The 14,268-nt window shown below is 39.4% G+C and overlaps 1 protein-coding gene across 1 annotated transcript; it reads left to right on the top strand.

The window, feature by feature from the left end:
- The first annotated feature begins 731 nt into the window (after window positions 1-731).
- Window positions 732-14,214, top strand: si:rp71-1c10.7 (uncharacterized). The gene is made up of 5 exons (XM_033611057.2): window positions 732-988; window positions 9,558-9,656; window positions 9,752-9,895; window positions 10,683-10,731; window positions 11,354-14,214. The coding sequence occupies exons 1-4, from the start codon at window positions 907-909 to the stop codon at window positions 10,721-10,723; spliced, it is 366 nt and encodes a 121-aa protein (XP_033466948.1). The 5' UTR covers window positions 732-906; the 3' UTR covers window positions 10,724-10,731; window positions 11,354-14,214.
- The last annotated feature ends 54 nt before the right edge of the window (window positions 14,215-14,268 follow it).

Raw genomic sequence — 14,268 nt, 5'->3', positions numbered from 1 at the left:
TAGTTTTGACGTTGTGCTGTGATCATTTTATGTCACACAGCACAGATGTTGTAGTAACTGATGGTCTGCATTAATATATTAGACAACTCTGTGACAGGGGCCAACCTGATAGCACTCCAGGCATGAGTCCACTGGCTTTGTTATTGCATATTTGTGCTGCAGCAGCAGACTACACCCAGCCCCAGACATTAATAACACCACCCTGCGTCGTCAGGGACACTCACTATTCAAATGTCAGTTTCCAAAAGTTGTTTTGTATCTGCAGAGTGTGGACAAAGATAAAGCTTATCTCCCTTTAACTATCGAGCAGACTCTCCCAGAGGCTTTAAAAAAAAAAGGCTGATAGTTTTAGTGAATGTCATCTGTTTTTGCCTCGGTTGCTGTTCCTCTTTTTTCTGTGCATGGGACCCAGGCTCATGCCAGAGAGTTGTGTTTTTTGGCAGAGAGGAGTCAATGACGTCGACAGGCGTGGTAATAACAATGAGAACACTATTAAGTCCAGACTACACAGGCGCTCTGGTGAAAAAATGTCGAGAAGAACCTCCAGGGTGTGGCCATAAAAATATGAATTATATGTAAGCCTATTGAAACTCTCATACCTGAGGTGGTTTAATTGAAACTTTCACTTGGTGCGAAGCAAATGAAACCACATACTATGGTAGAGGAGTTTCCTGTGAGTCGGGGAGTGCGCACAGAGAATCCGAGCAGTACAGTACATAGGAAATGACTCATAGGAGTTGAACTGTTAGCGTGGGTGTGTGCGCTATTAAAACAAGGCGCAGACTCCTCCGGGTGACTCACTCTGATGCTCGCTTTTCCATGCTGAAAACCAGCACGGATTGTTAATCAGATGAACTTTCGGGAATTGTGTAGCCGACAGCGAGCAGCTTTTTACCCGCAGACATCATGGCTTCAAACGCTCTCTGCGCGCTGTGCGGACTTATTATAGCGGCTGTGATCAATTTCTATGGCGTGAGCGCACAGAAAAGTAAGTAAAATAAGTTTTTATTCCAACAAGTTTTTTTTATCTTGGAAAATGAAAACTTATTTTTGATTCAACTTAAGCGACTACACAACTTTTCCTTCTCGTTTCTACGTGTGATTTACGCGCACATTGTTGGGTATCCTTGTTTCTGAGAACATGGATTAGAGCCTGGTGTTCAGCTCTCCCTATAATGGAGTCAGATAGTGGGTCTGCTTACAAAGCCGCTTCCTTTACCAGCTGCATTTCTCACCGGTTCCGCATTCCGATCGCCTTATTTCACCCCATCCATCCGTGTCCCTGGGCGAGAAGGACAGGCCACATGGAGAGGGTGCACTGCCTGTGTCCATTTCACACAAAGATATGTTCGACTCTCTCACAGAAACTCCCTCAAAAAAGTGCTTTTGACTTTGTTTTCCACAGCAGGCTGAAGTTTTGGATTTAATCCCAGTGGAGAACACCCGGGTCAGATTACACTCTGAAGCTAAAATCTCGAATAATTACATGAGTTGGGATCATTTCCTCAGGCAGTAAAGTTACCAAGCGCACTTTAACTCGCTAAATCAAAACATGCTTGGTCTAGATTCTATCCGTGTGAAAGCATCTCTACATCTGGACATCAGCTGTTGGTCCACCCACCCCCTTCCAATTCATGACAAAATATAGCACCCCCACACCCGAAAACACCCTTTGTCAGGCTAGGTGCTGAGATTTGCCAAGGCCTTCTACTCTGGAGCACAAAAAGTGTCTCCAAGCTTGCTCATGTTTGCCAGATTTTAGTGCTGAATCATAAGAAACTTATGTGGAAGTCAGATGATTACTCCTGCTGCTAAAATATCAGGAGGTGTTGCCATTCATGAATGTGTGAAAAGCTGTAGTTACCCCTCAGAAAAAAATCATGAGGAGTCCACCCCGGCAAAGTCATTTCTTTTCTTAACCTTTAAGTTATTCATCAGTTTCTGTTTGTTGCCTGATTTGCGTGTCAGAAACTCCACTTCTCATTATGTGGTTTGGGTTAGGACGGAGGTCAACCAGCAGTCAGGGTTCAGTTCCTCTCTGTGACCTTTTCAACCTTGAAGCAGGACTCTAGTGGACCTGCTGGATGATGCAGAGCTGAGGTCATCAGGAGAAGTGCTTACAAAAACTGTGACACATTTCTGCTGTGACCACAGCTATAAAAAATGAGTCAGTCCAGCCCTGCAGGCTGGCTGGCTGTGGAGGATGCAGAGTCTCTAGAGACATGAGCATGTGGCTGTAACATAACCAGAGAGTTAGAGGTCAAAATGCCTCAAACATGACTTTTGGAACAAGTGCCTTTTGGCTGCAGCTGGTTTAATAATGACCTGGTCGACAGGTGCTGTGTGTCCTGTGTAATGTGACCAGCAGATCCCTGCAGTACGCCCTCCTACACATCTGGGATGTAGGCTTTAGATCTTTAGGCTCTTGGAAAACTGATTTTTTGGTGTATAAGGTTCAGTTCTTCCTGGTTGTATTTTGGTTGTAAGCACTTAGAGAAACCAAGTAAATTAATTTGTAGATTAAAGAGACACTTCACCAATTTAGTGTTGCACTTCCATGAGACAGATTTTTAAAAGGAACAGTCAGCAGAGATATCCTGAACTCAAGAGTCAAGTTTTATAAACACCAGATCCTAAATTTCCCATCTAAGGGGGCTTTCACATCAGGCTTGGTTCCGAGTACATTTGACCCCAAAGTCCAGTTTGTTTAGTGTTAACACTTTGTACCGTACCCACGCCGATCCATGCCTGAGTCCATTTGAAAAGGTGGTTCTGATTGGGTTCATGTGTGCTCCTGTATGGTACGCATCAGGTGTGAACACCAACTGAACCAAAACATGGAAATGGACCGCTATTTAACACAACTACAAGGACTTCTTATCTGGTTATGAAACAGTCTCAATTTAATACTGATGCCTCAATATTGGACGACAATGCTTGCAACAGAGCTCTGGCGGGAGGCAGAGAGCTCCACACCTGACAGCAGTGGCCCCAAAAGCAGAGCGTAGCCTCACCGCTCCCCCAGTCCCCGCTGATGACGGTCCCCGAGGCAGCAGTGTCCATCTGCAGCGCACTTTTCTACACTGTAGCACAACGATAATGTCACATAGGTGATGACGCAAGTGTACTTGGGTGTGGGACAACATTACTAATGTGAAAGCTGAGCAGCCGGGCATTGGAATTGGGGGGCAATCGTACTAAGGCATGGTACAAATCAATCGCACCTAATATGAAAAATCCCTTATATGCATCTTTTGTTTCTGCCCACTCCATACCTCCAGTGTGTATCGCAGGCTCTCTGTTAAAAACGTAAGTTTCAAGCCCAAACTGAGATAACTCCAGTGGCATCACTGTGACATCATCAGGGTTATCTTCTCAGACTTTAGAGCGCTCCCTCCAAACAAAACCACAGAGGATGTTATCCAGCTGTCTTCAAAGGAGGAGTTAGTACTTCAAACATGTCAAACTTGAACTAGTCTTAACTTCATACTTGTGAGGATTCTCTGCTTGTCTTTGTCTTGAGGGACAGTAAACTGGAAATATTTAAGTTCTGGACATTTTGTAAGACAAAACAAGCACAATAGTAGACATAACCTGGAGCTGTAGGACATTTTCACTATTCCTTTGATATTTTCTGATTCAGTGAATGACTAATCAAGGACAGAATAATAGATAATGAAAATGAACTTTAGTTGCAGCCTTAATTGTAAATTCAGCAGTGTTAGTAAGTACCTACATAAATGTACTCATGTGCTGTGCTTAAGTGGAATTTTGGGGCACTTGTGCTTCACTTGAGAATGTCTTGTTCACGTTCCTGTACTCCTACCAAGCAGTGTTTACTTGTCTGTGAGTTGTTAGCAGTTCCACCGATGAGACATCCCAGTTCTTTGATGAGTTCATTAAAGGAAAATTTGACCAAACTTGATGTGGATGTCCAGTCAGTGTTGATGGTAAATGACTATAGCAACAAATTCCTCAGGGGCGTAATCTGTTCTTCCTGCATCCAGGAACATCATTTGACATGACAGTGACATTAATAGAGGCAGGGCTGGGACTTCTTGCCACCGCCTCTGCGTATCCTCCAGATGCCACTCAAATACCGAACCTCCTTGTTCTCTTTACTTGTATTGCAAACTAGCTACGTTTACAACAGCAATTTGGAATCCCAAAATATGAGTGCAGAGGATGTTATGAAGGAGGATACATTTTAAAATGTTCTGCCTGACGTCAGACAGGTTTCACTCCGTTTCCATCTTCAGTCTGACATTTAACCGATTTTCATGGGGGAGTGGGGCTGATTTTCCCTAACCAGTCACTAGAGACCAATGTATAATCATTTTAAATTCACACTGATGTGTAGCCATGCCAACATACTGGTTTCGCAGAGGTTTAGGTAGCGTCTATTTTTTCAACAACACTCACCATTGTTATTAGTACTCCTTATTGGTTGCAGAGCACTGCTTGACAACAGTTTGACAACTGCGTTAGTCGCGCCTGTGGCACAGATTGGCTACTTGTTAGTCCCCCCATGGCGCTAAAAGTTTTTTATTTCAACCAAGAATGTGCTGTTTCATGTCACGATGCCAGACGAATCAGTCAACTCAAACTTGTTGGAATGAGTAGATTCAAAGGTTTGGACCCAGGCAACTGACTCAGATATTTATCTGTAGCCTGTTTATTGGAGAGAGATTATAAGGCACAAGAAATTCAGCGGAGAGCGGCCGAGGCGGTGGTTGCATTAGTCAGAAGCTTACGCTCAATGCATCCTGTTTCACACAGGCACTGCGAACATGGTTTCATATACAGGAGAACTCACCTTTCTTGGTCAAAATAGCATGTTCTGAGGAATTTGTTGATTCAATTGACGACATTTACCGTCAGCAATGATTGGACATAACAAGGTGGCAACATTTCCCTTTCAGATTAAAGTCTTAAACTGTCTAATATTTCACAAAAATTAGAGAAAAGTCTTAAAAAATGAGTTTGTCATTTCACAACCCTCCAGATTTATCTTGACACGCTTTGGAGGGGGCCCGACCTGAGGTTGGAAAACACACAAAACACAACCATCAGTATTAACAATCTTATCTCATCATATATCATTCACATGTGGATTTTTTCTGAGTAAGAGTACATTTTACTAACAATACTTCTGTACCTCTACTTCAGTAAGGTTTTTAATTCTGTACCTTTACTTGTAATGGAGTATTTGTTACAGAGTGGTACTGCCAGCCTGCTCAGAAATAAAAGATTTTAATACTTAATCCACCACTGAATGTCACTGCTGCACACAGTGACGTACAAAAAAGGAAATCCAGGTAGGCTTCCTGCACATTAGGGTCCATGTACAGTAGATAACAATGGAAAACATACTGTAAAACTCACTTGGGTGTCAGCGTTCAGACTTAACAGTTTTACTGCACTTAAGAAATCACTGAAATTTGTAGATGTTTTTTCTAAATGACATACAGCACTAGGTTCAAACTGGTCACACTGAACAAACAATGATGACCATCATAACATATCCGGTATCTGCAGATTTCCTTGTTTCATTTATCTATAACACCATCACTCTAGTGTAGTTTCAGTTATCAGCTTGACTTTGTGTTGTAACACTTTTATGAGAAGTTGGTTTGTCAGTTCCTCAGCTTGATGTCACAATATTAAAATATCTGGTGTTGTTGTCATTGAAGCAGCCACAGTTTCCGACACATTCATTCAGGTACTTTTGGTTTGCTTCAGACTTGTCTCTGTTAGTTTTGTTATTAGTTTCTGTGGAGATAAAAGCAGCCAGTCTGAACATGACAGTTACCACAGATGATGACTCAATTTAGGCTCAGGGTGGTTCCTTGTTATAATGATGGATACAAAAGAAGTTGTCCATGCAAATACACATGTGGTGCCGAGAAGGAAGGAAGATTATTATCATTTTATCTATCGGATATCTGCAGACTATTTCCTTGTTGGTCCATCAAAACTTTGTCATGTCTCGTATTGTTTCATCTATGTTGGCTGACTTTGTGTTGTGATATTGTTTTGCAGGGATGTTTTTTTAAGCTTAATGTCACAGTGCTCACTACTTCATGCATGACCTTGGGTTATTAAGTGCATACATGCCCTTAACCAAAGGCAGGAACCTGCAGAGAAAACCACAGACCATAAAAAGCACTGAAACAGTCTCTACACTCAGCTTGCAATCAGTGTTAACTGTGTCACATCTTCAGGCTCATTCCTTCCTTATCATCTGGGAAGTGCACACTTGTAATTGTTCAGCTGTCTGGCTGCCATAAAAGAGATGAAGCTTTCCATTGTGTCCACAGAGGTAGACATTGTCTCTCCGAGCTAAACCACCAGAAGTTCTTTCTCACAGACACGTTCGCTTATTCTCTGGAAGTCGCACACGCAAACAGGTGCAAAACAACTCGACGGAAACACTCTGTGAAAACACATCCTGCTCTTCATGCACTGCCTGTTCATGTAGCAGAAGTTACTGAGTAATTCTCTCTCAGGCAATTAAGTTGCATCAGCAGTCTGACCCATAGGAATTTCCCACTTTCAGTTTATGAGAAGAAGAAAGTCACAAAGTTTCTCACGTGTTCTGTATTAGCTGATTCCGGCTCTCCTGCGAGTCACCTGGTTATGATTATTTCATGTTTTTTTCCCAGAGTTAAGGAATTCTGGTTTGTTTCTAGAACATCTCAAATGGTGTCTCTAAACATTACCTCTTGGGTGTAAGCACACTACACTATGGGGGGGGGGAACTTTGTTGTGGTTAGACAAGAGAAAAGGAGAAAGGAGACGAGAGATGGCAGCAGAGGAGGCATGGGGGTAAATGAGAAAGGATCAACTTAAAGCCTCAGAAAGCAACAGCCCACATTCACCTACAGCTATTTGTCATGTAATCACGGTGACATATGCTGTTCATATATGAACAAATATGAACAGCCTGCAATCATTTACTGGATAATCTCATGTTGACTCTTGTGGACTCAGTGGGGGGAGACAAATATGGAGTGATAAGATAATGTGACATGACCTACCACTAGCAGTTCATTATCAAAACCTATGAGTGAGTTAAAACAGTTTTCCAGAACTGAGAGGACTATACAAAATATTATCCTGAATGCCATTACTTGGATACACAATCTTGTTTACATAACCTTAAATGCAATTTGACACTCAAGGTTATGCTGCAGCCCTTTAATGGCAGCTTGCTGTAAAGCCAAACTGTGTGTACTGTACAGCTGTGTAGCCATTGTTAGGCCAGTTTAATGTAGAATATGTTTTGTTTTTGGGGTAAACTTTTTCTGTGCTGCCAACTGTCATAAAAATTGCCAAGTATAGTATGTCGTCAAAAATATAAAAAAAAGTCATAGTATAGTATGTTGTCCAAAATATCATACAAAAGTCATAGTATAGTATGTCGTCCAAAATGTTATAAAAAAGTCACAGTATCGTATGTCATCAAAAATATCCTAAAAAAAGTCATAGTATAGTATGTAATACAAAATATCCTAAAAAAAGTCATAGTATAGTATGTCATCAAAAATATCATAAAAAAGTCAAAGTATAATATGTCATACAAAATGTCATAAAAAAGTCAAAGTATAGTATGTCATCAAAAATATCATAAAAAAATCAAAGTATAGTATGTCATACAAAATCTCATAAAAAAAGTCATACTATAGTATGTCGTCCAAAATATGATTTAAAAAAAGTCATAGTATAGTATGTCATCAAAAATATCATAAAAAAGTCAAAGTATAGTATGTCATCCAAAATATCTTGAAAAAAAAGTCAAAGTATAATATGTCATCAAAAATATCATGAAAAAAAGTCAAAGTATAGTATGTCATCTAAAATGTCATAAAAAAGTCACAATATAGTTTGTCGTCCAAAATATCATAAAAAAGTCAAAGTATAGTATGTCGTCAAAAATATAAAAAAGTCATAGTATAGTATTTTGTCCAAAATATCATTAAATGTCATAGTATAGTATGTTATCTAAAATATCATAAAAAAAAGTCAAAGTATAGTATGTCGTCAAAAATATAAAAAAGTCATAGTATAGTATGTTGTCCAAAATGTCATTAAAAAGTCATAGTATAGTATGTCATCTAAAATATCATAAAAAAAGTCAAAGTATAGTATGTCGTCAAAAATATAAAAAAGTCATAGTATATTATGTCATCTAAAATGTCATAAAGAAGTCCTAGTATAGTATGTCATCCAAAATATCATAAAAAAAAGTCATAGTATAGTATTTCATCCAAAATATCATAAAAAAAGTCAAAAGTATAGTATGTCGTCCAAAATGTCATAAAAAAGTCTGAGTATAGTATGTTGTCCAAAATATCATAAAAAAGTCATAGTATAGTATTTCATCCAAAATATCATAAAAAAAGTCAAAAGTATAGTATTTTGTCCAAAATATCATAAAAAAGTCATAGTATAGTATGTCGTCCAAAATATCATAAAAAAAGTCAAAGTATAGTATGTCGTCAAAAATATAAAAAAGTCAAAAGTATAGTATTTTGTCCAAAATATCATAAAAAAGTCATAGTATAGTATGTCGTCCAAAATATCATAAAAAAAGTCAAAGTATAATATGTCGTCAAAAACATAAAAAAGTCATAGTATAGTATGTCGTCCAAAATGTCATAAAAAAAAGTCACAGTGTAGCATTTCAATCAGGAGAGACTCATTTCTATGGTAAAACAATATTTATTAACATGTGAACATTGGAATAAAAATGTGGAAAGGCTTCTGTGATTAGACCCCGTAGAGATGGCATGATTTAAGGAGTGTGATGAATCCATGGTCAAATAAGGAACTCCCCCGGGGTCTAGGTGAGATGAGAGGAAGATGGAGAAGGGCCGATGATCTTTATGAGTAGAGGAATGAGGATTGTTGAGCTTGTCATGGACTCTGGATACGATGGCTGGAGGTGAACTGGGTGGAGGTGAAGACGCGAAGATTCTTCCTAAAATGATGCCTGACAGCAGCAGAAAAGAGAGCAGATTTCAAGTCTTGCAGTGGCACCTTGATTGGCTCAGAGAGATCTTGGCAAAGTTTGATTGGATAACTAGAGGAGTGAACACCCATAGTCACTTGATTAGAGGGAGAAGTGGGAGTGGGATGGAGAGAAATGTGAAAGGATGAGCACAGAGAAAGTCTTCCTAATTGAACTTACACTGAGCTTCATGTCATCAAAAATATCATAAAAAGCCATACTACAATATGCCATGAAAAGAAAAAAGGCATAGTACAGTACGGCACAAAAGTACTTGTTTAGAAATGCTTTGAAATATGATCAGCTGTTACGTTTCTAGAACTCTCTCCTGGGGGTGTTTCCCCTGCAGACCCTCCTAGACAGGTGGGTCGCAGGAAGTGTACATTAAAATGATTCCCCTAAAGGTTAAATAAGTTATTACACCCCTGCTCCACATCATAATATATCAGCAGCTTAAGCACTGTTATAATTTTTACGAGTCATGAAAAATGTTTTGCCCTGAAACCTTACTAACAGATGACCTCTGATGTTTTTCTGTGTGCAGGTCAGTGTAACAGTTTAGAGTTTTGGAACTCAGATTTGGACGTTTGTGTGCCGTGTTCATCGTGCAAGCTGTACCCAAAGACCCCATCATGCAACACATGTAAGACAGTGCATCAGTACATGTAAGACTGATTCATACAGTGGTTTCTTTTCTCTCAGTGTTTACAGTTTAAGTTCTCTTTGTTCAACCAATAGGTAAATCTGTGGATGAGACACCTGACGTGTGGAAACTGGCGGCCATCACAAGCTTCTCAGTGCTGGCTGTTGTGTTGGTTGGTGCTGCGCTGATTATCGGAGTCATGGTGCATCGACGCAAGTCGCACAAACGGCCCCTACGTGGTGAGATTGTTTAAATGTAAAATCTGATTAATTATAGATAAAGCTTTTATTACCTTTACAAGTGCATCAGATATAATCTTTGTGTAAAAATACACTTTACACGCCTAAATCAAATCTGTCACGCAAAAATGGAATTTATGTATTTATTTCTCACACTGTTATCTCAGGAAAGAAAGGCTTTCCTCAATGCCTGATTTTAATGGGCTTTTGATTTGCTTTTGCTTCTGGCTAAAAGATCGTATCACAAGTGGCAACAACATTTGTAAACTACAGTTTTCTCTCTCTGAAGGCATAGACTTAAAACCTTTGTGTGACATTCAAAGCTAGCAGAGATGAGTTATTGATGACAAAGATTACTGTGTGGTTGAGTAATACTTTAATATCATGACATGTCCCTGGTGCAAAGAGATTCTTGGTAAACATTAGCATGCTGTGAGCAGTTCCCTTTTTTGGTATGTAGGCTTTGCAGCTGTGTCACAAGCCATCAGAAACTATTATTGTCTCCTCTTATATCCAGAGACAATAGGCCTTTTCACAGAGGCACAGTAGGAACAGCACAGAAAATTAAATTAATTTCATTAAGCTGCTTCGGTTTCCTTCAGGGTCCTGGTATTGTGCCTGCTGCTTCCCTGTCACACTTACTTACTGGGGCACTTGAACACAACAGAGCCATTGTTGTTAATGTAATTAGTAACACCTGTGCTTTTCCTGCGATGTCAAAGGCCCATTGCAGATAACGTAGATATGCAATGTTTAAAATGCTGATTTCTGTCTTGATTTATTACAGAACCCATTGAAGAAACTGCGGGGCCACTTTATCAAGCTTAAACAATACAGTAAGTATATTTCTGACTTTGTCATAACAAGAGTTTGACCGATATATGAATTTGAATTTGATACTCCTGGTGGAAGAGAAGAGTAGATATGATTTAAATCAGCCATGACACCTGCTAACCAACAGTATATACGAACTGCATCAACTATAATGTAGACAAACAATATTTCAGACAAATAAATACAAAAAAATACATTTTCAAGGTAAAAACTGAATCCATGTAGTTTTGAAAAATACATATTTTAATACAATGATTTCAGAAAGTATTGTAGACAGGTGCATTGAATCAAAAACTCAGTGTAAGAACCAAAAACATGAGGATTTTAAGAATGAAAACATGAATTTTTAGAACTGATATCTGATAAATAAAGTGAGTAGAAGCAATCAACAATGTGCTTTGACTTTTGGGGTCTTTCACAACTGATCTGTGCCAGATCAGATCAGTCAGATTTTAAACCACTAAATACCAACAGGTCCAATCCAGAAACATCAACACCAGTTCAAGCTTTGAAAACTCCATATTGTTCAGACCCTAATCAAAGCATGCTGTGTGCTGTAAATGTGAATCTGATTTAAATCTCTCATAACTCGACATAACGTGACTGTTGTCATGGCCTCCACAGCCTCATCTTCCTCTGGAAACAGATGTGACAGAACCACAGAGCGACCGGTTCAGAGCCGGACGGAGGAACCTCTGGACCATGAACTGTATACTCTGACTGCAGGGTATCTCTTCACCGGAATTGGACCATTATTAATTTATTAGACTGTCGAGTGAAGTGCTGTGCTCAGTGTGGGGCCAACAGTGTGACCGCAGGAGCAGCTCTCACACCTCTGTAGGAATAGTAACAACATTATATTAGTGGTATCATTCTCAGATATTGTGTGCCTTTATAGTCCACTTAAATAAGATTTTGGTCTGGAAGACCTTTGTGGGTTTGCAGATGTTTGATTCAGAAAAAAAATCCAAACTACAGTCCTTTCCTCAGAGAGATGGACGCCTTCCAAATCCTGTATTTTATTTTCCAGAAGGACTCCGATGAATGTAACACAGCCACTGCTGCCTGCTGCATGTTGTTTTCCCCGGCTAGTCCCGCCCCACTGTGCTGTGATTGCCAAGTATTAACCCTATGACCTCTGTCCTAACCCTAACCGCCTCTGACCTCGACATATTGACGTGACAAGTACAAGCCAATCACAGCACAGTAGGGCGAAACATGGGTGAGAAACAAAATGTGCCTGCTAGGCTGTAGTTTGATCTCCTGCTATTCAGCGGGGTTAGACGGAGTCTATCTGCTGGTCATTTACCACAACAGCTTCTTAAAGGGGAACACCACCTAAATTAAGAATTCCAATATGTTATTTCCATGACCTAGGAAAGGTCAATCAGTATTCGTGAACATGAACTGCTGTTGCTCAAAGCCAGAAACCAGGGAAGTGAGTGTCAAACTTGTGATGTCTTCAAGTATTACAGGGTTTCTACAGTTTAAGGCGAGTTGGATTTAAGACTCCAGAATCCAAGGGGAAAAAATACAAACCAAAATCAGGTACTCAAGGTTAGGGACAGTTTAGCCAAATTTTTATTGTTACATTAAGCATGACTTTATTTTTTTTGTCTTGCTGCAGAAAGGAGGGTAGAACAGAACTGTGAAATACCAGTGCCAATATGTTGGCAATTTTGTTGTTCTCATTTCACAGGTGTGATTCCACTGCCTTTATTCCCATCATGCTCAGTTTGAAAAACGTATTGCATAAAAATACACCAAGCCTAGTATGCATTGCCTTGTACCGATTTCAGTCACGCCAGGAAATTCTGGTTTCTTTTTAAGTTTTGTACTTTCCTATGTCGTCCAGCGTACAGTGACAGCTAGCTAGGAGAAGGTGGATGTACTGCTCTGAGCATCCCGGCTGGAAACATCATATGTGTTGGTCAACTATCCTGATCTGTGTCACGTTAATGCAAGAAGCATTAGATTTTTTTTTTTTTACTTACTTACTCTCAGCATTTTTAAGACTTTTGAAAGATTTATATAAGACATTATGATACAAATTAAACCCTTATTTTTACATTAATGAATCAGTGCCTTTAAGACTTTGTAAGGATCTGCAGGAGCCCTCTATAAAGTCTAGAGCTGCTTTGTAGACAATGGATGGGAGCCTGATTTTGTGGAGCCACAGAATGTTTGTTTTCCTTTTTATTTCACCCAAATGAGCTTCACTGTGTTGTAATGTTCTCAGTACTGAAACAGAAAATGTACCCATATACTCAGAAAACTCCCCTGGGTGCTCTGTTTCATCTATAACATATTTCCAATTCATTGTCAGTGGAGCAGCTCAAGACTTTAATCTTGATGACATCACAAATGTGAGTTTTAGCATTGTAGTTTTTGGATTTGAGAGAGTTGTTCATGTTCAGTAAAATCTGTTGACTGTCTTAGATGATAGGAATAACGTGGGAATTTTTAAAATAGGCGCAGTTCCCCTTTAAAGATAAGTCACATGTGAGTTAGACGTACTGTCAGGCACATTAAGGCCATTTGAATGTAGCTACTCTTTACAGTAGGTGAAATGTATTCCAGACTTCGTCCCTGCCAGTGAGAAAGCTGTTATTAACTGTACTCGTTCACTGTTACCGGTTCTCCTGAGACCAACACAGAACCTTTATTGCAGATGATCACAATATTGTCTTGTCTGTTTTAATGTCAGTAGGTTTGAGGCTTAGTATTTCCCCAGAATTCCCACGATACCGTCCCGCCGCTTGTAAGACAGGATGTTTGAAACACTAGACTCACAATCCCCAAACTGCTAACATGTGGGAATGTTGTAAGGAATGTACTGTAGTGAAGGGAATGACACCTACAGTGATTTAGGTGCAGCTACACAATCACTATGCTTACTAAACCTGTCCAATCGTTTCAGATCTGAGGATACATGTCGACATGTTTGTTATTTTGTAGCCAATGAAACCAGCAAGAACCATGGCGGGCAGGGTGGTTGTTTTCCACTTCTTTTTATAGTTGAGGATGTTTTCTAGCTTCAAAACATCACCAGTACGCGGTTACTGATGTATTTTAAGTGACTGACAATGATTCAGGTCGTATGGTGGATCTGTCTGCTTGTGGGTAAACTGCTTGCCCTCTGGCAGCAAAATTACGGACTCACTTAAAATACAATACTTCCTTTTTTCTTTTTTTTTTTAAGATGTTTATATTATTTATTTTTAAGTATCTCGCAGTGTTATTTTGCATATACTGCAAGTGACAAGCACATTTTTAAAGGGACTCCAGTGAAGATTTTTGTTGAACTTCCACCAGGCCAGCTGACGATAATACTGAGCAATAACTAACATTTTCTGCTTGTTTCTCTTGCTTTCTTTTTCTTCTTGTATATACTGTACATGCACTGGCTTCTTTTACTTTAATGCAATCTTATAAAGTGCTTTGTGTATCAAATGTATTTTCACAATAAAACTGACAATTTCCAATAATAATGCAAGTTTTGTTGGTATGGAAACGCATCTCAACACAACTGCGCAACG

Source organism: Epinephelus lanceolatus, chromosome 21 (assembly GCF_041903045.1).
Source record: "Epinephelus lanceolatus isolate andai-2023 chromosome 21, ASM4190304v1, whole genome shotgun sequence".
Lineage (NCBI taxonomy): Eukaryota > Metazoa > Chordata > Actinopteri > Perciformes > Serranidae > Epinephelus > Epinephelus lanceolatus.
This window is presented reverse-complemented; position numbering and strand designations above follow the sequence as displayed.